At 36.4% G+C, this 22,645-nt stretch overlaps 6 protein-coding genes across 8 annotated transcripts in view; 5 read left to right on the top strand and 1 right to left on the bottom strand.

Moving 5' to 3' along the window:
- Positions 1-257: 257 nt before the first annotated feature.
- Positions 258-6,011, top strand: LOC100182979 (phosphorylase b kinase gamma catalytic chain, skeletal muscle/heart isoform). The gene is made up of 10 exons (XM_002120751.4): positions 258-417; positions 530-699; positions 920-974; positions 1,613-1,678; positions 2,427-2,499; positions 3,285-3,375; positions 3,679-3,799; positions 4,005-4,128; positions 4,403-4,537; positions 5,037-6,011. The coding sequence occupies exons 1-10, from the start codon at positions 320-322 to the stop codon at positions 5,364-5,366; spliced, it is 1,263 nt and encodes a 420-aa protein (XP_002120787.1). The 5' UTR covers positions 258-319; the 3' UTR covers positions 5,367-6,011.
- Positions 6,012-6,977: 966 nt separating this feature from the next.
- LOC108950458 (adhesion G-protein coupled receptor D1-like) lies at positions 6,978-10,383 on the top strand. The gene is made up of 5 exons (XM_018816279.2): positions 6,978-7,535; positions 7,811-8,523; positions 8,874-9,105; positions 9,316-9,810; positions 10,051-10,383. Exons 1-5 carry the CDS (start codon positions 7,319-7,321, stop codon positions 10,323-10,325), a joined length of 1,932 nt encoding a protein of 643 aa, XP_018671824.2. The 5' UTR covers positions 6,978-7,318; the 3' UTR covers positions 10,326-10,383.
- A 364-nt stretch (positions 10,384-10,747) lies between these two features.
- Positions 10,748-11,993, bottom strand: LOC108950462 (adhesion G protein-coupled receptor E2-like). 2 transcript variants are annotated; one of them, XM_018816285.2, is made up of 2 exons: positions 11,301-11,993; positions 10,748-10,978 (listed from the first exon to the last, which is right to left on the bottom strand). In XM_018816285.2, exons 1-2 carry the CDS (start codon positions 11,770-11,772, stop codon positions 10,818-10,820), a joined length of 633 nt encoding a protein of 210 aa, XP_018671830.1. In that variant the 5' UTR covers positions 11,773-11,993; the 3' UTR covers positions 10,748-10,817. The 2 variants fall into 2 exon arrangements, with proteins under 2 accessions (XP_018671830.1, XP_018671831.1); XM_018816286.2 differs by having other exon boundaries at positions 10,897-10,978; positions 11,305-11,993.
- Positions 11,994-12,093: 100 nt separating this feature from the next.
- Positions 12,094-15,323, top strand: LOC100179782 (chordin-like protein 1). Its single transcript, XM_002120463.5, has 7 exons — positions 12,094-12,205; positions 12,456-12,568; positions 12,833-13,159; positions 13,412-13,669; positions 13,977-14,298; positions 14,531-14,641; positions 14,788-15,323. Exons 1-7 carry the CDS (start codon positions 12,136-12,138, stop codon positions 14,910-14,912), a joined length of 1,326 nt encoding a protein of 441 aa, XP_002120499.1. The 5' UTR covers positions 12,094-12,135; the 3' UTR covers positions 14,913-15,323.
- Positions 15,324-16,442: 1,119 nt separating this feature from the next.
- Positions 16,443-19,533, top strand: LOC100185339 (bcl-2-related ovarian killer protein homolog A). 2 transcript variants are annotated; one of them, XM_026839228.1, is made up of 4 exons: positions 16,443-16,541; positions 17,777-17,985; positions 18,291-18,383; positions 18,723-19,533. In XM_026839228.1, the coding sequence occupies exons 1-4, from the start codon at positions 16,511-16,513 to the stop codon at positions 18,879-18,881; spliced, it is 492 nt and encodes a 163-aa protein (XP_026695029.1). In that variant the 5' UTR covers positions 16,443-16,510; the 3' UTR covers positions 18,882-19,533. The 2 variants fall into 2 exon arrangements, with proteins under 2 accessions (XP_026695029.1, XP_002120303.1); XM_002120267.3 differs by lacking the exon at positions 16,443-16,541 and adding an exon at positions 16,767-17,217.
- Positions 19,534-20,189: 656 nt separating this feature from the next.
- LOC100182115 (hephaestin-like protein) overlaps positions 20,190-22,645 on the top strand; it is a 14,053-nt gene continuing 11,597 nt past the window's right edge. Inside the window, exons 1-6 of the mRNA XM_026839226.1 lie at positions 20,190-20,368; positions 20,657-20,798; positions 21,008-21,192; positions 21,377-21,492; positions 21,783-21,889; positions 22,124-22,318. Of these exons, the coding sequence (XP_026695027.1) occupies positions 20,205-20,368; positions 20,657-20,798; positions 21,008-21,192; positions 21,377-21,492; positions 21,783-21,889; positions 22,124-22,318 (909 nt within the window). The 5' untranslated portion in view covers positions 20,190-20,204. The remainder of the gene's footprint in view (positions 20,369-20,656; positions 20,799-21,007; positions 21,193-21,376; positions 21,493-21,782; positions 21,890-22,123; positions 22,319-22,645) is intronic.

Raw genomic sequence — 22,645 nt, 5'->3', positions numbered from 1 at the left:
GTTTGGTATATAAGGCTGCATTTGCAACGACGACTTTGCAGTTTTAAGTTCTTATTTAACGAAAAACCTGTACTGAACAGTAAAACAGACAAAACAGTATTAAGCTATAAACGCGCTGTAAGTGAACTGATACAATAGTTTTTTTATATTGTTTTCTTTGTAGTTTGGTTCAGTATAGGTTCGTGAATAGACAGTTAGTCATTTGTTTAATAACATAACATTGTTTTTTTGTTTGGCAATGTTACAAGTTTTTAGAATTTAATGAACGTTTTGAAATCCAGACGTTTGGTGCCAACTAGTTTTAAATTAATCTGAATGGATGGCGGTCATGGACGGTGAAAAAAAGGAGGAACTCCCTGATATTAACACTGCAAAAGAGTTTTACAGCAAATATGAACCAAAGGAGATATTGGGAAGGTAAAAACAACTTGTGTGTGGGTTAGACATCTCACCAAAATTATATATTTCGTAGAGTAGATATATATATATATATAAATACTTTAATCAAAATTAATGTTTTGTAATTCAGGGGTGTAAGCAGCTGTGTGCGTCGTTGTGTGGACAAGAAAACTCGCGGAGAATTTGCCGTAAAGATCATTGACTTAACTGATGGTAGTAATAAGATAAGTGAAGAGCTGAGACAAGTCACACACAATGAAATTAACATCCTCAAAGAAGTCTCTGGTCATGTACACATTAGTAAGTGTTTTAATTCAAAGCAACAGCTACTCTGGTTATTTTTTTCAGCCTAATAAAGATGAACTGTGTAGTACATATGAAAAATGTGATAAATGTTTTTTTAAATAAGCTTATAATTGTTTTAGTATTTTCTTTACATATTTGGGTGTTGTGATTGTGTTTGTGTAAGGACTCGGACGAAATCATCATTTCATTAATTTTCTTAACTTTTGTTTGACAGTTGAACTGGTTGATGTATTTGAAACAAGCACATTTATCTTCCTTATATTTCAACTGTAAGTGTTTTTTTACTAAACTTAGAAATATCATTATTGGTCAGATTAACAAGTACCAGTCAAGATAATAATAATAATAACTTTTTATTTGTCTCTTCGATTACGGTAGCGAAGATTTAAAAATATTTTAAACGAAAAGACAGAATATAGCGACAAAACAACAGTTGTTAAAACACAAAAGATCTGGTGCTATGAAAACAAAACAGACAAAAACCAAGTCCTAGCAATACCATTTCACCCTTATTTTTGTATCCTTGAAGTAAAATAAGAATGCAAAACAGTTTTGGTTGGGCTTCATTTTTGTCTGTTACATTTTCATAGCACAAGATCCTGATTGTATTTCTTTACACAAGAATCGTTCAAGTCTATGAGCACCAAATGAGGGTAAAATTCACTGAATTTATTACAGTACCAGTCAAGATAGAGAAAACTTTTAAACCTAAAGCAGTTAGAACCAACTGTAGCTCGGATATTACTATTAATAATTTAATCAGCAGGCCTATAAGGTAAAACTTTTATTTAATATATATATTATAACTATTTATATATAAAAGAATGTCACATTTTTTGGCGTTTTCAGTAAAATCTTGAGTGTCATTGTTAAAATGTAGGTAACAATGTAACTTATTGTCGTGCAGGTTAAAACGTGGTGAATTATTCGATTATTTAACAGAGGTGGTGAAATTTGGAGAACGACAGACCAGGTTTGTTTGTATTCTGTATAAATTTAACTCATTAATACTTGCATGGCGGGACAACGACAACATGGGTGTTCTGTTTTATACACCACGTTCCTGCATACAAGTTACCACATATTTACCCGCGTGTGGCCGAAAAACAATAGTCGTCATAACACAAATGTTCTGTCTCATACACCACGTTCCTGCTTACAAGTTACCACATATTTACATTATTTATCCTCGCGTGGCCGAAAAAAAATAGTCGTCATAACACAAATGTTCTGTTTCATACACCACGTTCCTGCTTACAAGTTACCACATATTTACATTATTTATTCTCGCGTGGCCGAAAAAAAATAGTCTCCTTAACACAAATGTTCTGTTTCATACACCTCGTGCCTGCTAACCAGTTAACACACATGTAACTTTGGTTGATAATTTTTTACTATTTTTTCTATATTGCTGACAATTGGACAACCTATTAGTGACCAGTGACCACTGAGTTAAAGCAATTGCCGTTAGTCCTGCTTAAAAGCACATGGCCCGCAATAAGTGTCAGCATCACCCTAATAAAAACCATCAATATAAGAGGTCACCTATCACAAAATTAAAATTATTTCTATAAACTTTATTTGTTTTTTCTCTGCAAGAAATTTTGCAATTTAATGCCTTTCGTTGTCAAACTGGAATGGAACTTTTAACAATATTGTTGTATATAATATACACATATTGAATATACACTTATACCTATTTATTGCATTTGCAATTTCAGATCCACAATGAGGTCTTTATTAGAAGCAGTTGCTTACCTGCATAGTCAGAACATTGTACACCGTGACCTTAAGGTAGTTATCCTTCCATATTTGACATTGTATTATATGATGCCTACAGGGCAGTGTGTAATTGTGTAAAAGTTGTAATGCATTTTAGTACCAAGATAAGAGTATAAAATATTTGTAGTACCTGAAAATGCTTGTTACTTTTGTTTAAATTTTGAACAAAATATGGGGTGGCATTGTTAAAATACAGTTACACTCATAGTTGTCAGATATATATAGGGAACCTCATTGATTAATGTGACGAATGCGATATACTTTGGCTCTGCTTGTTTGTAAACACCTAACAGCAGGGTAAAAGCTGTTTCGCCTTTAAAAAAATGCTGCTATAATAGGATGAGATTCATGTTTCAAAAACCAGGGAGCCATACACCCCAAAATTGCGCCAGTAGCATACAGGGTATCCGTGTTTTGTTTAGATTATACAGCATCAAAGATTAACAACAAAGATTTGTGTCACAGTGCTCAGTAATTATACTGAGGAAATATATAATTACCAGATGTCTAATCCTATAATATACAGATTAGACAATCTCATATCTCTTATAATAATACTAAACACCAATTGTTCCAACATAATTGCTTCGTAAAAAGAACTACTTTATGTAAGTGCATATTCAATTTGTAAGTGCCAGTTTTTAATGATAATTATCTACTTAATAAATAACATTGTTTAATTATAATATTACAATTTTAGAAATACATTTTAAAATGTTTAAATATTATTTTTATGTATATATATATATATATATTATATCTTTTAAATTTTTATATTTTTTAAAACTTTTTCGCAGCCTGAGAATATTTTATTAGATGACGACTTAAATCTACATCTGTCGGATTTCGGTTTTTCCACCAAGATTGAAAATGGAAAATATTTTACAGGTTTGATTGACACATAAGATTTATTGTTTTCGATTCTTTGCTAGATATAAATTGGTTACACGTATTATTATCTAGTCTTTGCCACATACTGTTTTTGAGGTTATAATATAATACTGAAGAGTAAAGCTTTGCAATTTCTAAATAACTTTGAGTCTCTAATCTAATACATTTTAACTTTAAGTCGTTTGTAATTTTTTACAAAAAACTTTAAGTCGTTTGTAATTTTGTGTGGCTTTTTTTCTATGGTATTTTTTCAGGTTTTGCTTCAATTTTCCAATATTTCCGTATTTTTCTAATTTTCAGAATTATACGGCACACCCGGCTACATGTCTCCTGAGATGTTAAAATGCACAGTAGACGAACATCACCATGGTTATGGTGTTGAGATCGATATTTGGGCGTGTGGTGTTATTATGTATACGCTGTAAGTACGTGGAATACAAGGGGTTGCAAAAGTTGAATACTATATAGATTTTATGAAAATAAAATTAGACATTACCTTTGTTAACTATAATGGCCATCTGCATTAACTCAGGCATCAATTTTCCTGTAAATCTGCCGTTTTTCTGTTGATTTATAATTCAGATGTATTTTATTCCAAATGTAACCTAAAAGTTTTTTATAAACAGTCTTGCAGGAGCTCCTCCTTTTTGGCACAGAAGGCAAATGATAATGTTACGTCGGATCATGGAAGGACAATATTCGTTTCCAAGTCCGGACTGGGATGATATTTCAGAATCTGCACGAGATTTAGTGAGTAGTTTTATAAATTTGTACTGGTGCCTTGCCACAGTAGTAAGAGTGCTTAACTCAAGACAAGAGGATACTGGTTCAAGGCTCGACACTGCTACCTTGTGGCCGTATGTGTCTTTTGATGAGACATAAAATAATCCCTAAAAAGTTATATATGGGGCACTAAACTACTCAATGTGTATGAAACAGAACACCCATATAATAACGACTGTCGTTTCCTTCCATGCGATGTTAAAGTTACATTGATTCACTTCCCCCCCCCCCACACACACAGGTCTCAAAGATGCTGGTAGTTGACCCAACAAAAAGATTAACAGCAGAGATGGCGCTCGCTCATCCATTCTTCCAGCAAGTGGAAGACACCTCGAGATACTCAGCCAAACCATTCAACGCTAGACGAAAGTTCAGGGTATGTGTTATGTTATGTAGATTGTGGTTTAAATTTGTAAGTGGTAAAAGCAATGTCTTAACCGCCAGTCTGCATATTTTGTTTTCGTTCTTAAAAGTTTTATATAGTAGGGTGGGGTACGACGAGACACCTTTAGCACATAATATACAAATACCCGAATCGTGTTTTAAACAATTTATGGGAGTTGTAGGGATACGATTTCATAATTCTTTGATTGTTTTTAGTTTACTTCCAAATGGGAAAAAAATGAAATAAAACCGTGTTCCATCTTCCCGGCCCTACCCTACTTTATTTTCTGTAGGCTAGTTTTAATAAGGAGTCATAAGTAAAAGCGAGTTACATTCAATTCGATCATCAATTAAACAGGTTTATTTCATTTTTTATGTATGACTGATAATTTTGACAACCCATTAGTGACCACTGGGTTGGAGCAATTGCCGTTAAGTGTCTTGCCCAAGGACACAAACGCCCACAATGACATGTTTATTTCACACCACAGGTGGCAGTTCATACAATCGTAGCATACCACCGCATGGCGGCGCAAGTGCACCAGCACAGACCACTACAACGTGCGGTTGCCGCTCGTGATCCCTATTCTGTGAAATGCCTTCGACGAATAATAGACGCTTCAGCTTTTCGTATATATGGCCACTGGGTAAAGAAAGCAGCGAACCAAAACCGGGCCACGCTTTTTGAAAACAGCTCCCGCGCAGACCAGCGCAGACTTCAAGAACTAGAAGAATTTGCATCTGCAGTTAATGAAGACGGTCTTCTTATGTGTCCCATATCCTCCGCTGGAAACAGTTTAATCCCACAATCTGTCTCCTAGCACCATCACTGTCCTAGCTATATATTTTTAGCTTTAATAGAAAATTATAGTTTCGGATTTTACTGCTTTTGTAAGAAAATCGGACCTCGCCGTATTCTGTTACATGTGCATGACGTTTTTAATTGTTCTTATTTATCGTTTTCTTTTATAGTAATTGTTCTTATTTACCGAACGAAACAGCTGGCGAAAGGCAGTGGTCTGTTCTCTACGGTATAAGAAGCGATACAGAATGAATAGACCCAATTAACCATCTGCTGACAGTGTAATATCATGCCTCACTACAACGTAGTGTAGGTCACTTTACGAGTATATAATCGTATGCAGCTGCCGTTCTTCAAGCTTACTTTTTACGGCAGCCATAACATGCGGTTATAGTTTTAAGCAGGTCACTGCTGCAGTCCAACTCACTGTCGCAACACTGTAAGTTATGAAACACCGATGTTTTATTGTTGCAAAACGACGTTCGTTTTAGGCAAAATTTGCTTTTATTTTCGTGTGCGTTTCAATTTTAACATATACTTGTCGTGTTTGTATGTATACTGTATCGTCGCTTTTTCGTTCGTTTTTACTGTGGTACCAGTTCCGATCTGCATACACCGTACACAATTTATCCTTTTTGCAGTAAACGTAATTGGCAATCCCGCACTTGTGTGTATTACAGGTTCGAAGCTCGATGCTGCTACCTTTGTCGCCTTCTGTATCTTTGGCAGAAAACGACAACTGCGCCAATTTAACCCAATTGTCCCTTATAGTTTGTTTATAAACATATTTACGTTATTATCAGGATGAGTATGGTTTGAATAATATATAACAAAAACAGAATAGTCTCCCATGAGATAAGTCGCATCCGCAGTGTTGACATTGATAAACGAAGTATTGTGGGTAATGTGACGTCCCTTTAGGCGTTATATATATATATATATACCGCCTTAGTTGCCACAGGACTGGAGCAATAAACGTTAAGTACTTCCAGTTAGGACAAGAAAAGCGAATGAAAACATGTTCCATCTTACCCCCACCTGATCCTAACAACTACAGTTACCCCACCGTGGAAGGACAAACAAGTTACGTTCACTAATTCAACGGAACATGTAATTGCTAAAACCACGTTACTATAGGCGTACATTAGATCAAATCAGTGTCTGTCACGTGCCACTTGCTTCATGTTTCTGTCATATAGATACGTCACAATTTGATGCTCTTTTCAACGTATTCCGATGTGGGAATATAAATACAAATCCTGCGTCATGGCAATTCGTATATAATGGCTTGGTTTCATCTATGTTTGGAATATTGCCGATAGGTAGGCTATATTATTAAACGACGACTATGGACAGACTTGGATTATTTTACGTTTTCTTCGGTTTATTGTTTTGGTTTGTTGAAATAGATTGTCAGACTCAAAGGATTAGAGGTATACGTTTGTTTTGTGTTTAACTATAATGTTGTCCAATCTTTAACTAAAAAGTTGTCCAATCTTTCCCCACCCTACTATATGTAGGATATTATGCGCAAACAGCATCTTAGCCCACAGTACTAAGTGATCGGTGATACCGAATCGAATTTCTTTGAAGGTGTTAAATTATTAAACGAATTTAATTGCACCATATACATACAGTGCCGCAGCCAGAAAAAAAAATAAGGAGGGGTTAATCAAGAAAAACTTTAAAAAAAATTAAACTTTTTTAAAGTTTTTTTTTTGGTTTAAAAGGAGGAGTCGCGACTCTCTGAAATCCCCCTGGCTGCGCCACTGTATACATATCAATAGCTATACATAGTAAACGTTCTTTTTTTATACAGTCATCGCAAAATACAGTTCAAAGAAGTTTATTTTTGTACGAGATGAGAAGCCAGCACTAGAAGGACGAAATTTCGTTCAAGCAAGCAAGACGTGTGGGAAACTGTTTGGAACTAAACTGGCTGTAGTTAGCACCGATGAGGATTGGAACGACATGAAAACATCGTACTTTGACCGATTCAAGAAGGATGACATCTGGATTGGACACAAGTGCTCTAATGAAAAACCTGTTCCCACATTGGCTGTTAAACTTTCTTTGCAGTGTATTAAGGGACACGGTCGATGCATTGGAGTTGGTGCGAACAACGCACACACAAGAAAATGCAAAACGCGACAGTATTTTGCCTGCAATGCCAAGAACGCCTCACTCGGTAAAATGTTTGACTTGTTTATTAACAATATTAGTATATGTTCGGTGGGGTCAGATGGGACACCTTTAGCACATAATATGATAATATCCCGATCGTATTTGACCTAAACTACTTTGTATATGATTTGGCCAATCTAACCAGTTTCTTTCCTAAACGAAATAATAGAATATAAATATACAAGTACGTATTTATCAGTATTGGTATAAGTCCACATCCTTTTGTCTTTAAAAAATCAAGTATTTTACTATGCTATGGTGTTTAATTTTCAACTGCAGGAAAATTAGACACTGCATTGGGGGAAGATATGATCATAACTGTAGCCGATAGCACCAGTTTAATCAACTCCCTCGCAAACTTAGAAGACTCATTGCTCAAGTTGGCTCTCATACCTGACAACGATTTGAAAACGAATTTGTCTGTCTTCGTGAAAACATACAACGATACTGGAATCTTTTTAAAAACCAACAGTAGCAATCCTCTTATGTCTTTTGGGGAAGTGGTTTTGGAAAGTATTAGTTTGGTGAACAGATCGCCCTCAATGCAAGTCGGTTTGGTGCTTGGAAAGTTTCACGTCAGCCCAAAAATAATCGACGACATAAAAAATGATTCAAATCATTGTCAAGATAAAACTTGTGAATTTGTTACCCCTTTCGATCCAGTATTTACTATGATATCAATGGTGGATTCGGAAGGAAACAAACTGAATGACAGTGAAGTCGAGTTCGCAATCTCACAGAAGCCACAAAGTGACAATTTCGACGCAATTTTCGCAAAGCTATCCAACAAAGCAAAAGGCGGTAAATTCAGGATCACAGAAGTTAATCAGCATTGCAAGTTCATTGACCCGCGTACTAACAAGTTATCTGAGTACGGCTGTGTCACTCTGGCAAGTAAAAATGGCAGCTTTCTTCGTTGTCGATGTAACCACACAACTGTGTTTGCAGTTCTTTTGTCAGTCACTGCGACTGTTGTACCACAAGGGGTTAAGGTTGGTGAATTAACAACTAAAATATATGATTATATATGACATAAACAAAATGAATATAATAATATTGGAATATTGTAAGCGGGTGTAAATTTACAGTGTGTATTGTGCACATGTTAATATAGTACGGTGGGGAAGATGGGACACCTTTTTATTTTATTTTATTGTCTCATTTGGTAGTAAACAAAGAATATTCAAAGAATTTTAAAACCGTATCCTCACGACTCTCATAGATCGTTGTTAATTGTTTAAAACATGGTCAGGATATTTAGATATTATGTGCTAAAGGTGTTGTCCCGTCTTTCCCCATCCCACAAAATAACAAGAATATAAGACGCCATTTGTTTATTCAGATCACTTCATACGTCACAGAAGGTTTATCCGTCATCTGTCTCATCGTCACAATAATCATTCTGCTTGCATTGAAACATGCTTTACCTGGAAACCGCGTGTTTTTCCAAACCAACCTTTCGGTTTCTCTTCTGTTCCTGCATGTTTCAAACCTAATGCACGATCTGGCTGTTTTCAACGAAATATCATGCATTGTGTTGACGTGTGCGACACACTACTTCCTCCTGGTTACTGGTAAAATATACTGTTTTATTACATTTATTTAACGATCACGCAATTTTATGATACTGCAAAATCGCTTTTTGTATGACTTTTTACAAATTAGTTAGCAGTTACTGTAAAACTGGGTATAATGCTAAACTGTTACATTGAAAACCGAAAAAACAACTGTTATATAACTTAAAGTAAAGTACAGTACTAACTTCAAATATGGGTTATTTTCAGCTTGTTGGTTGCTAGCCGAAGGAATGACATTAGCAATCAAGACATCTGACCACGCAATGCAATATGATGGCGAACATAAACGTAGCAACCGATGGTTCTTCGCACTTGGTTGGGGAGTGCCTGTTATATTTGCTGGGTTCGCGATAGTGTATGGTTTGCTGACAGGAACTTACTTAGAGGAAAGTCTACCGTTCAAAGAGGGAATTGTTACGTCTTCAAAGTACAAATACGAGCACTGCTGGCTTGTACCTCAGACGACAATCTTCTGGTCTACTGTCATCGGCCCCACAGCTTTTATATTGGCCGTTAATCTGCTCATATTGCTTCGCGTTGGCAGGTTCGTCTATCTGATGCATGTTAATGAAGTCAAAATGCGACCAGGTCAACCGAGAGAGGGAGCTAGAGAGGTGTTCCAACAACTTAAACGAACGATACGACTCATTGTTGTACTCGTATTCACACTAGGAATGCCTCTGGTCGTTGGATACCTGGTCGGTATGTACATCAAAATGAATCCATATCCCATATAACAAAAGGCATTTCCTAAAATAAAACTTTTATACAAAAAAACTCTATAAAACACGATGAGAAAATACGATATTTCGAGACTTACTGTATCCTACTTAATATCATGTAATTTCTCATTGAAATTTTCTCTATAAAAACGGGCCAATAATACGCTTATTTCTTATGACATTACCCTCTCCCTCTTGCTAAAACTTTGTATACGAACAGGTATCGGTTATACATCAACAGTGTTCATGTACATCAATGTTGTGGTGAATGGATTGCAAGGAGTTGTCGTTTTCATCGTCTACCTTGTGGCTGTTAAAGATATTCGGCAAACGGTGTCCAGAAAAGTTGCACAATCGCTTGAAATGACTGAATTATTCGCTCAAACTGATTTTTCACCAACAATACATACTGATATATGTTGCCTTAATTGTGTATTATATTCCGAAAACCATTTTTGGATAAACAAAGCCATTTGTGTTGCTTATTTTATATAATTTTCATCGTATTGTAATGCTATGGGGTAAGATGGGACACGTTTAGCACATAATATCCTACATTTCCGAATCGTGTTTTTACAATTAACAACGTCTGTTTTACTTTTTTTACTGCTTGTTTACAACCAAATGACGAAAACCGAAAATAAAAAACACGGGCCATCTTACCCCAATCTTCTACAACTACAACTGTTTTACCGTTACTTCCCGTTCATCCGTTTTTGTATATATAACTGCAAGTTCTGTTACAGTAACCAAAAGAATACAATAATTTTTGCAACATTTGATTTATATCTTAGAAAACGGTAGCGAAGAATATGTTACTTAAAGAAGGAAGAGAAGGGAATCAACAGCAAAACAACAGCAGTGGTTAAAACACGCTATGAATAAAAAATGCGGAAAGATTGTCAGTTTAAAGTGTGACTGTTAATTGCACCCAATATTCAAGGGTCTTAAACAAGCTGTCGTACACAATGTGTCGAAAAAGTTTGATCAGATCAATTCAGTCATTTCAAACGACTGGGCAACTTTTCTTGTCACCATCTGCCGAATATCTTTAACAGCCACAAGGTAGACGATGAAAACGACAACTCCTTGCAATCCATTCACCACAACATTGATGTACATGAACACTGTTGATGTATAACCGATACCTGTTCGTATATAAAGTTTTAGCAAAAGGGAGAGGGTAATGTCATAAGAAATAGGTGTATTTTCGGCGCGTTTTATCGAAAAAGCGGGTACCGAAATACCATATTTTCTAAGCGTGTTTTAAACAATTAACAACGCTCTTTCAGAGTCGCGAGGCTGCGGTTATATACTTCTGTAAACATTATTTGTTTACTACGAAATGGGACGGGAAAAAAGAGTGAAATCATGTACTATTTTACCCCATGTCTTAGAACGATTTTATAAACATATATGCAATAGTTTCTTGTAAGACCATGATATTTAAACCATAAATTCTGTACAAACCGACCAGGTATCCAATGACCAGAGGCATTCCTAGTGTGAACACGAGTACAACAATGAGTCGTATCGTTCGTTTAAGCTGTTGGAACACCTCTCTAGCTCCCTCTCTCGGTTGACCTGGTCGCATTTTGACTTCATTAACATGCATCAGATAGACGAACCTGCTAACGCGAAGCAATATGAGCAGATTAACGGCCAATATAAAAGCTGTTGGACCGATGACAGTAGACCAGAAGATTGTCGTCTGAGGTACAAGCCAGCAGTGCTCGTATTTGTACTTAAACGACGTAACAATTCCCTCTTTGAACGGTAGACTTTCCTCCAAGTAGGTTCCTGTCAGCAAACCATACACTATCGCAAACCCAGCAAATATAACAGGCACTCCCCAACCAAGTGCGAAGAACCATCGGTTGCTACGTTTATGTTCGCCATCATATTGTATTGCGTGGTCAGATGTCTTGATTGCTAATGTCATTCCTTCGGCCAGCAACCAACAAGCTGAAAGCAAAGGAATGTCTATGGAGGTCTAAAAGTTCACGCACCCTTTATGCGCCTTGACGCCGAGTTGTCGGTAATTCTAAGATTATGTCAACTAATTGCAGAGTAAGTGTACGTACACAAACAACGGCAAGACACGCAGGTGCCTTATCTGCACAAGAACAAAAGCTCGCTGCAGTGCCATGGCATTACAAAGGCCGACACGCGCCAGCAGTTGAATAGCTGTAAGTGCAAATGTCGTCAGGGGTTTTAATTAAAAAAAGAGCCAGATTCGCAGGAACAATTATAAGTAGCATTACCAAGCTCTTTAGTTTCTTTATAGTTTCTTTTCAGCAGCAGCATGAATGGTATTTACTTATTCAGCATCGTTTTGTTTTGCAGTTACGGCCAGTCTCGGTTGTTATCAAAAGGTAAATTTGAATATGTATGGTATATGCAGTACTTTGGGGTAAGATGGATATCGTTAGTACGTAGTATTCCATATATCCCATTAATGTTTTTAACAATTAACAACGTTCTTAGAGAGTCGTGAAGGTATTCGTTGATTTTTGTTCTTTAACGTTTACAACCAGGACGATAAAAGAGAATAAAAACATTGACCATCTTGCTCCAACCTACCATTTTTGTAATAAATAGTTAGTAAACATTCGTATATTTCAGAAAACAGCAAAAGTTGTGGCATCGACAGCTTGAAGAAATCACAAGGAGAAGTTTGGACAGAACTCAAGTCAAGCTTCGGGGTTTCGTATTGCGTAGAATGTCAATGCAACTCGGTAAGAATTTGTTTAAACGTTTAAGCATTGGCAATGTTACTGCACTTATATTTCGTGACGTGTAAGTATTTTTATTGTATCGTCTCTTTTAGCACTTTTAATCATGTAGTTTTTACCAGTAGCCTATATCGTGATTTTAACGAGTGTGTTTTGATGGTATTTATCTTCTCCTCTTGGAGTCAGAAAATATCAACTTTGAATTATTGTAAGATCCCCATATATTTGTGCAGCATCATTTACACCAATCCACCACTTTTGTCCCAGCTCGGAATTGCAGAATGCAAGCCGTTGTCGTGCCCTGCTACTAAATGTGAAACTGTAGACTGTTGCTCCTCGTGCACTTCACATAATTCGCCACAACCGAATAAACGAAACCGGATAAAACCAGATTCATCCCGCGCAAACCAGAATCCTGGTAATAACGTCGTAGAAGGAGATTTTGGAATGTTTTTAGCGGGCTCTGAGATTTTGTCCAGGATCCCGAAGAACCATGGCTGTTTTTACAAGTCAAAGTTCATAAAAAATGAAGAAGTTTTTCCGGATGAAAGTTCGACTGCATACAAAACTCGATGCTCACTTTGTGTTTGTATGGTACGTACATATATGTAAAATATTAAGCTGAAAACGAATTTAACTTATTTATCCTTGCATGGAGGGGTAAGAACAATAGTTATAACAAGGGTGTTTTGTTTTATACACTCGAGTCGCGTGTTTAAGTTTGTGTGTATTTATTTATTTTTTAAATCTATTTTTAAATTTTGGCATGTTTGGTGGGCAGTTTATCTTGTGTTAATGGCACCTTCTTATTTATTGCTTTCCATCTAAAATCGTTCAACTTCACAGGAAGGGGATATTTACTGCAGAACTAAATCCTGCCCACGCCTCAGATGCCGTCAACCAACCGTAGTAGATGGAGATTGCTGTCTTGCTTGTCCGTCTCAAGTCCAAACCACAAGACACAAAGTTACATCATCAACAATCCAGCCTCCAATAGAGACTCAACTGCCGTGTGTGTCGGGATCCAAGAGATATCAAAGCGAATCAAAATGGAAACCTCAAGTGCCAGCAATGAGTGAAACATGCGTGGAATGCGAGTGCAAGGTGAGTGTTGGTTGATTATTTTGACTTCAAACGCCCTCAAACCATAACGATGTACCGTGGGTTTGGAATATGATTTATTGACTAATAATTGGTACATTTGTTTTATACACGTATGTGAGCTTGTACACATCATGTTGACTATTTTTAGGTACGTTTCCTTATAGTATTTAAACCCAATAATTAGTTTTTAGACACATATGAGCGGTAATGTTTTTCGTTGAACAGTTGTTGGGCACGTTGCTAAACAAACCAATAAAGTACACCCGTTTAACAATCAAATACATTTATTGCTGCTGGTTAATTTCAGAATGGCAACGTTCGATGTCGAATTCCGAAATGTCCCGAACTAGAATGCTCAAATCCGATTTCTTCCGAAGACAGATGCTGCAAAGTGTGTCCACCTGCTACGTCACCACTCAGCTCCACATTGCCACCCAGCGACTGCCAAAGCGGGCTTGAGTTGCTACAGTATATCCCAATACCGGAGAACCCGCAAAAAGATCGAATCGACTTCAGTTTTCGATTGAATGAAACTTTTTCTGGCAACGTGACGTCACGTCCGGTTGGAATTGGGATCGCTGTTAGGCTGCCACAGACGTTTCTTGTGTATGAGTGGCTGATTGATGAAGGTTTAAAAACATTCTAATTTGATATATTAATGTAACTTGTATATCCTCGTGTGGCAGGGCAAGGATAGTCGTTATAACACGGGTGTTTGGTTTCCTACACATCGTGCCCGCTTACGAGTTACCACGTATGTAACTTTGTGGGTGATTATTTTACTACATATTAAACTATGCTATGTATCAAAGCATGTTATGCGAGCAATGTAACAACATAATAACTTATCCCTTTTTACAGAAACGAACAAGAGACGTCAAGTTATGAACATGCGAGCAGAAACATTCCAAAAGTTTGAAGTATCGAAAAATAAACTGGGCTCCTTCCGTACAGTTGGATTCGTAACAAAAAGTAGGAATATTATTATTGTATATAACCCAATAGTAAACAGAATGGACGTCAAAACTTTGGTTCTTTAAAATTTTAACTTTAGAACTTTATCTGACTAATAATATGTCTGTCAGCCACAGCATATACATATTTGTGATTTATTGCAGAACGACTTGAAATATTTCGCCGCAAGGAGACGCGCTGGAGCACGCGGTGTCGGCGGCGTTGTGGCTTTCGTTTGAAACGAATTCTCAAGGCTTTGGCCTCCAGCAGTATATACTGTGCCCATTGAAACTGCATTATAATATATAAGGGTGCTGGCGGGCATTAGATGAAGAAGAAACGTCAACGGTTTTGACTCCACGAGAACAGTATTGGAAGAAGAAGACGAAAACACAACCTTTTTGGGTCTTATTTTTATCTCGTATATTGCGCTTATATAATAGGTTGGGGTAGGAATGGTACATGTTTTCATCATTATTTATCATCTTATTTGGTATTAAACAATAAATATTTAGAGAAAAACTGTATTTTCACGAGTCTAAACTATAACGTTGTTAATTACTAAAAACACGCTACCAGGATATTTCGATGTTATGTGTTAAAGGTATAGCCCATCTTATCCCACAGTAATATACCGTTTACAAAAGCAAGTTTACTATAGGCATTACAATAACAAATACACCAGTTTTTGGATGCATTGCTGTCAGTGTGCCGTATTTTGTCTGAAGATGTTTTGAGCAGGATCGATACTTCGAAGGTGAAATCGATTAATGCAAGATTGGATCGAAACCGAGTCCCTCTGCGCCCCTAATTATTTACAAGTCCCTGAAATGAGAAATAGTATTGAATGAAGAGATTGTTTATGCACACGGAAGCAATGCATTGATTTATTTAAAGGCAGTTCGCATAGCATGTATACCGTGAGGAATAATTTAACTATAATAATAATAATAACTTTATTTGTCTCTTTAATTGCGGTAACGAAAATTAAAGGATCAGAAACAATCGCAAATATAAGATATAGCGACAAAACAACAGTCGTTGAAACACGTTCACAGTTAGCATTTTAACAGCATTGAATTGGTGGATGGAAGCGTGGTCGCCAAACATAAGATTAATGTATTATCTTGAAATGTCAGATTTTTTGATGAATGACTTATCAAGTTATCATGACATTGCATGTGATGTCTTCACGATGCAGTCATAAACATATATTGTATATGACAGATTAGATACGTTTCATGTAGTAATAATAATCTTGTAGTGGGTTGTTACATATAGCTACACATGTGTAAGAACGAAAGCGAAAGTTCGTCCTGAAGTCTTTAGTACGCACCAGTCACGTGATGTACGTCATCAGGTTCTGAACGTCAACAGACTTTGCTTATTCTAAACGAATCTAAACATATGTGTTGGAAGAACAGCTTTAATACAGTATTGCGGGTAAGATAGAAAGCCGTTAGCAGTTAGCACGTAAAACTTATATATTCTGATCGTGATTTAAATAATTAAAAACGATCTTTTAGAGTCACAAGTCTACGGTTATATAACTTTATATTTATTTAAATGTTCTTAGTGTCTTGCCAAATCAGACGAGAAAAGAGAGTAGGGACATGTCTCATCTTACCCCAAGCTACTATACATGCGATTTCTTGTGTTTTTTAACTGTTTATTGAAGGTTTTCGCCGTATCGATTGTAGCTGACGTCACGTCACCCGCGCAAAGGAAACGGCAGAACGGGCGCAGTGCTTCTGGTAATTAAGCGCGCAACGTGATGATAAATTGTACGCACTGCTCGAGTGTGGGCGCGTGTGTACCTACATTGCAAAAGCAGCAGCAACACTTGGTTGATTTAGTAGTTTGTTTTGTTGAAGGCGAAGCTTTACAATGTTGGTTGCAGGTTTAGACCAGTATAAAGGTATACAGTTTAACACTAATATATTATATACTGTACTGTTGGTTTAGCAGCAGCTATACGCTTTTATATTTACCATTTCTACTTGGTAGCTTTTACCTGTAGCGCGTTTAAATGCTGTTTTTTTACTGCCAACTACCGCTTTTTCAGTGAAATAAATTAACATTTATGTTAATTTATTGTTTTAGACAGTTATTACAGCTGATAATGAGTATCATACCGTTTAGAATTACGAATGTCTCATATTGTTTTGCAGTATAGTATACAACGTTAGTATGAATACATTATGACGTAATATACTAATCGCGGAGTATTTACGGTGTGACGTGGAGTGAAACAATGACGTCATACACTAGTGACGTCAACCACAATTCTATCTATGAAACAGAGCGAAAAAACAAGCGGACTTTGCTGGCGGACAATATAAACTCGATCATGCGTGACAGTGTCACTTTTGTGACGTCATCAATCGCGGACCTGACGTCATCATGTGTCTCTCTTGGAGACGACTCGGTTTTTAACTCAACTTCGTACGAAGAGGACGTTCGGCTCACAACCGGCATCTGTAGAGATTATATTTGCTACCGACTGAAGCGTGACGGGTTCGGGGAACGAGTTACTGTGACTGAACATGCGCCGGCACACAATCATAACCTTTCAAATAAGATATTGAATTTAGGTAAGGTTGTGTACGTATAGTTCTGCGGGGTAAGATGGGATATTGTTAACCCCTGAATTCTATATGTCCTAATTGTGTTTTGAACAATTATTAACGCGCTTTTAGAGTCTCGCGGGGCTATGGGTATTGAATTTGTTTACTACCAAATTGAATGAGAAATGAGAATTATCATAGACCATCTTACCCTACGTCACCATGCGCTCTTAGAAAACATAATCACCTACATAGTTATTGTGTTTAACTGAAGCAGACGCGAGCTATGTAAAACACCCGTGTTATAACCTCTAATATAATGCGTGTTGTTATGTTAGCTGTAATCCAAAGCGGTTGTAGCGCTTATATTTTAGACCTAAGGATACGAAGTCATGTGGTTGACGTTACCACCATTGTGTACGTATGCGTGTGTCCTTGAGAATACAGCACTAAGTAGAAGTTGTTCCATTTTAGTGGCATTTATGGTTGCCAGAATTTTCAGTAATGAGTAAAAAAAACGAAAAAAAAATCTGAAGAAATCATATTATAAATTCAAATTAACAAACTATTTTCTTGAAAATTACAGGTAGCGGTTTTGAGCGTATGTTTCCGAAGAGTTTTCGGCAGATTTCGCGACAAATCGGATACGTGTTCAGTTCAGAGGCGACCGTACGAAGATTGTATTTCAGAATGGGCGTTCATATTATGGGAGTTGTCGAATGCAATTATACATGGGGAAGAATTTTGTCGCTTCTGGGGCTTGCTGGTGCTATGGCTGTTGACTGCATATCTCAAGTAAGACTGTATGATGAAATACATTCTTTTTGGTGAGGTTTTTGCAGGTTACAAAACTCAGTATTGTACTATAGGGGTGAGATGGATACAATTAAAAACATAATACCCATATCATATTTTAAACATTTAACGACGATCCTGGGGAGTCGTGAAGAGACGTTTGTATAACTTTGTAAATATCATATTTTTACTACCAAATTGGACGAGAAAAAAAAGAAAAAATGATGTCCCACCTTCCCCGCTCTCCTAAATTATTTAAGTTTGCTACCAAACAGAATGATAACGGAGTATAAAAACATTTGCAGGGACACCCAGAACTCGCTGAATCGATGATTGGAATCTCGAGTGATTTTATTCAAAGAAATGCTCTTGATTGGATTATAAAGCATGGTGGTTGGGTAAGTTAATGAATGAATGTAACTTATATAAACAACTGCCCATGTGTTTTAACAACTGTCATTGTATCGCCACACGATGATAAACCAAGTTTCATATAGTAGGGTGGGGGAAGATGGGACACCTTTTCATTCTATTTTCTCGTCCCATTTCGTAGTACACAAAAACATTCAAAGAATTATAAAACTGTTTCCTTACAACTCCCATAGACCGTTGTTAATTGTTTAAAACACGATCGGGATATTTAGATATTATGTTCTAAATGTGTCCCATCTTTCCCACCCTACTATACATCCATTTAGTTGTTTACAAATGTAACATACGGGATATATATGTCTTAGGGTGGCTTGGTCGATAACTTTTCCCCGAAACCTATGAAATCGTATTGGTCAACACGGAATATTTTGAAATGGAATGGAGGTGTCACTCTCGCTGTATTTATTCTTCTCTTTGCACTAATGCTGGCTATTCTACCACGTTTAAAAACCAACGATAACTAAGTTATTGTAGGTTGGGGTAAGATGGTTCATGTTTTCATTACTTTATTCTCCCATTTGGTAGTAAACAAAGAATATTTACAAAACTCTGTAACCGGATTCTAACGACTCTAAATGAGCATTGTTATAGTTGTTAAAAACACGATTAGGAAATATGGGATATTATGTGCTAAGTTTCCATCTTACCCCACAGTATTATATACAATATTAGAACACATTTTTCACTGTGAGGTGTTTATTTAGCGATATTCGAATTCTGTATGTGGTTTCTTCTTATAAGTAAAGTTCTCATTCAACCGATTCGAGTTTTGCTGTGTCATAATTTGGTACATTAGGATGTTAAAACTACTTCACGAGTTTTATGTTGTGCATTCTGGTTTTTGAAGGCCATAGCCGACCGCAGAAAAGTCTAGTTTTAAATGAATCGTTCATTACACTTTACGAACTAACACGAAAGACCATACAATAACATATGGACATTGTTTGGCGCAAATCAGAAATAATTTTCATTGCAGCAATTTTAACTCCCACATTATGACGCAACTAAATGCTAAATGGCATCAGCATTACATGTGTTCGTGTATTACTTCCGTTGTGGTTCAATATATATATCAATAAAACGTGAAACCAAAGTCATTTGGTTTCTGTTTGAAAATCCCGTCTTTATTTTTTGTCCTTTTGATTCAATATTTTAGTTCCCATTTGTTTTCTATTTTTCACAAAGTAATTGAAATAAATATTTTCAAATTATTTCCGAAGTGGTTTCTGCATGAGAACCGAAATTCACTCGCCCGTATTTCTTGCTGATGAACCACTTTATTTCGCCAAAATATCCCCTGTGTCAGCAATTCCACTGCACGCCGACTTATGTCTTGCGCATCCAAGCATGCAGGGCAACCGAAAAACTGAAAATCAAATAATTAGTGAACAAGTGAACACAGAAAAGGCGAGTTGGGTTGAATACATGTTGAGACCCAGCGAAATTTAATTCAGTTCAAAACAGGTTGGACAGGGGAACGTATAGGTTGACACAGGGGAGCGTATACTACAAGATAAGCTAGGCTACATGGAATAGGAAAAGTTTTAAAATATATTGGTTGTCCATTTCTGTAATTTTTATTTCTTCTATTCTTTAAGTGAAAATTGTAGATAGTAAATAAAAATTGTGTGTAGAATTATTAATATCACCGAAATTTATTTTCTCGAGAATTTTTATGCTTGAGATAAAATGCGTAACATGATTTTAAAATATAAATTTTATAATCGAAGTGTTATAAAACAAGATAATTTTCTGATTATTTTAAAATAAAATCCCAAATTTAGAAAATGCGAGTTTTTGTGATAGCGATTGCATTGTTGTGCGCTGCAGTGGCGACCGATGCACAGCAGAGAAGAAGAAAAGTTTATTATCTCGCAATAAACGAGATAATTTGGGACTACGCTCCTTCAGGGTTGAATCAAGTCACTGGAAACCGACTTGAAGATGAGAAGTAAGAATTTTAAATTGTATTGGGGGGGAAGACGGGACACTTTTACCACATAATATCCAAGTATCCCGATCGTGTTTTAAAACATTAACAATGCGTTATTGTACAAAGTTACATTAATAACTTTTAAGCGGGCGCGAGGTGTATGAAACAGAACACCCGTGTTATAACCACCGTCGTACCCCCGCCACACGGGAACAAATATGTTTTATTCATTTAATTAAATGGGGATATAAAAAAACACATAATATATATGCGACAAATCCTTAACAAATTTCATTGTAATTGCAGAATTGCTCGCATATACAGCAATATGTACATTGGCAAACGATACAAAAAAGCTGTGTTTCGAGCCTACACTGACTCGACGTTCAGTGAGGCGTTACCTCATGACCCCAATCTCGGATTCATGGGACCTACTATTCGGGCCGAGGTAATCTGCTCGGAATAAAACTTGGTTTTTGGAACCTCCTTGAACATAACTGTTCATATTTTTTGTATTTTGGACAGGAGGTTTATTTTCAAATGCTATAGCGTCGCCAGCCAAGCTGACAAGTTGTTCCCGCTCAAACAAAATCGCCGTGTGTATTCAACATGCTTTATATATTGAACATTTACATTTTTGCCATAACTTTTTTACAGACTCGCGATGTTATTAAGATACATCTCTTCAACAACGCAAGTCGTCCTTTCTCCATACATCCACATGGTGTGTTCTATACGAAAGCAAACGAAGGTGCTTTGTATGCTGACAACACAACTGATAAAGCAGACGATGGCGTACCACCTGGAGAACAATATGAATACACATGGGACGTCCTAGACGAGTAAGTGAAAATCCAAACAGAAACAATTCCCCATAAAGTAAGATACGCGGAAGACGCTCTCTTTTCAGGGAATTTCCGATAACGTCACTTTAGGTTAAATCCCTCAAACAAAAGTATAAGAAATGGTTTATAATTTTGTCCTGTTAGATCATAGTTATACCGATGTAATGTGAATATTTTCCAGCTACGGTCCTACAAATGACGATGCTAATTGCTTGACTTGGGCATACCATTCCCATAACCATTCTCCCGTTGACATCTACTCTGGATTGATCGGAGCTCTCATTGTTTGCAAGCCTGGTATGTAGATTGTAGATTTTACATGTATAGTAGGTTGGGGTAAGATGGGACATGTTTTCATTGTGTTTTCTCGTTTTACTTATATGATATAGTAAACAATAATGAGTACATAAATATAATTGATCAGGAAATATAGAGTTTAGGTGCTAACGGTATCCCATCTTACCCCATAGTACTTTTTTATAGTGTGTGTATAGACATTTATAAATGCAGCTCAAAAAAAATTTTGTGTTGGTTTGTTTTCAAAAAATTTATATATTTCAATTAAACTTCATTTTATTGTCCACCAGGAACGTATCGTGATGATGAAACAAGGACAGACGTTGATCATGAGTTTGTTGCAATGTTCTTTATACCATTTGAGATCGAAACTTGGTATTTTCGTGATAATCTTAAGGTAAAATTATTAAAGAAAAAATTTTCTTATATGCTCTTGCTTGGCGGGTCAATGCCAGTTATTATAACACGGGTGTTCTGCTTCATACACCACAAGCTCACTTATGAATAACCATGTTTCTAACTTTGTGGAAGAATTCTTTGGGATGATTTTATGTATGGCTGACAATCAAGACAAACTATAAAGCACCACTGTTTTGGAGCAATTGCTGTTCAGTGTATTTTTGTTTTTCAGACTTTGGAAAACTGGGAAGAAGTTGATATCACAGAGAAATATTTTGTCAAAGGAAACAAGATGCATGTTGTGAATGGCTACATCTATGGTAACACACCAGGATATAATGTATGTCAGGGAGACACCATTAGTTGGCATATATTAGGGATGGGGTCCAACAGGGATTTGCATCCAATTCAGTTCCAAGGACAAACTGTAAGTTTATTTACTTTTAAAATACTCAAGTTTCTAGCTTGTCCTTAAATTTTAAATATTTTTAATCAAATGCTTTTTTGCTAATATTTGATGGTTGTTGTTTGTTTTATGTATGGCTGACAATTTAGACAAGCATTAAAAGACCAGTGAGATTTTTAAGTATCATCAACAAGTGTCTTTAGTCTAGGACACACAATGTGTCTTGCCTAAGCATACGTAATCACAGTGGTATTAGTGTTGAAACTGAAATCCGTATTCTCTAGGGTGAAAACTTGAAAACTTGATATTATTTGTAACTTATCTAACACCTAAAACCTTTTTCAGTTA

Source organism: Ciona intestinalis, unplaced genomic scaffold (genome assembly GCF_000224145.3).
Source record: "Ciona intestinalis unplaced genomic scaffold, KH HT000174.2, whole genome shotgun sequence".
NCBI lineage: Eukaryota > Metazoa > Chordata > Ascidiacea > Phlebobranchia > Cionidae > Ciona > Ciona intestinalis.
Note: the sequence above shows the minus strand (reverse complement) of the source record. Positions and strands in the feature narration are given on the sequence as shown.

Excerpts from the sequence above, each read along its gene's own strand:
- LOC108950462 (XM_018816285.2), bottom strand. The coding sequence starts at position 11,772 with ATGACATTAGCAATCAAGACATCTGACCACGCAATACAATATGATGGC. Across the intron at positions 10,979-11,300 it reads GGTCATTGGATACCTGGTCG|GTATCGGTTATACATCAACA; the intron begins GTTTGTACAGAA and ends ATATACGAACAG.
- LOC100179782 (XM_002120463.5), top strand. The coding sequence starts at position 12,136 with ATGAATGGTATTTACTTATTCAGCATCGTTTTGTTTTGCAGTTACGGC. Across the intron at positions 13,160-13,411 it reads GCTCACTTTGTGTTTGTATG|GAAGGGGATATTTACTGCAG; the intron begins GTACGTACATAT and ends TCAACTTCACAG. Across the intron at positions 14,642-14,787 it reads AGTTGGATTCGTAACAAAAA|AACGACTTGAAATATTTCGC; the intron begins GTAGGAATATTA and ends GATTTATTGCAG.
- LOC100185339 (XM_002120267.3), top strand. The coding sequence starts at position 16,878 with ATGACGTCATACACTAGTGACGTCAACCACAATTCTATCTATGAAACA. Across the intron at positions 17,986-18,290 it reads CTGTTGACTGCATATCTCAA|GGACACCCAGAACTCGCTGA; the intron begins GTAAGACTGTAT and ends AAACATTTGCAG. Across the intron at positions 18,384-18,722 it reads TTATAAAGCATGGTGGTTGG|GGTGGCTTGGTCGATAACTT; the intron begins GTAAGTTAATGA and ends TATATGTCTTAG.
- LOC108950458 (XM_018816279.2), top strand. The coding sequence starts at position 7,319 with ATGAAAACATCGTACTTTGACCGATTCAAGAAGGATGACATCTGGATT. Across the intron at positions 7,536-7,810 it reads TGCCAAGAACGCCTCACTCG|GAAAATTAGACACTGCATTG; the intron begins GTAAAATGTTTG and ends TTTCAACTGCAG. Across the intron at positions 8,524-8,873 it reads TTGTACCACAAGGGGTTAAG|ATCACTTCATACGTCACAGA; the intron begins GTTGGTGAATTA and ends TTGTTTATTCAG.
- LOC100182979 (XM_002120751.4), top strand. The coding sequence starts at position 320 with ATGGCGGTCATGGACGGTGAAAAAAAGGAGGAACTCCCTGATATTAAC. Across the intron at positions 975-1,612 it reads ATCTTCCTTATATTTCAACT|GTTAAAACGTGGTGAATTAT; the intron begins GTAAGTGTTTTT and ends ATTGTCGTGCAG. Across the intron at positions 4,129-4,402 it reads CAGAATCTGCACGAGATTTA|GTCTCAAAGATGCTGGTAGT; the intron begins GTGAGTAGTTTT and ends CCACACACACAG.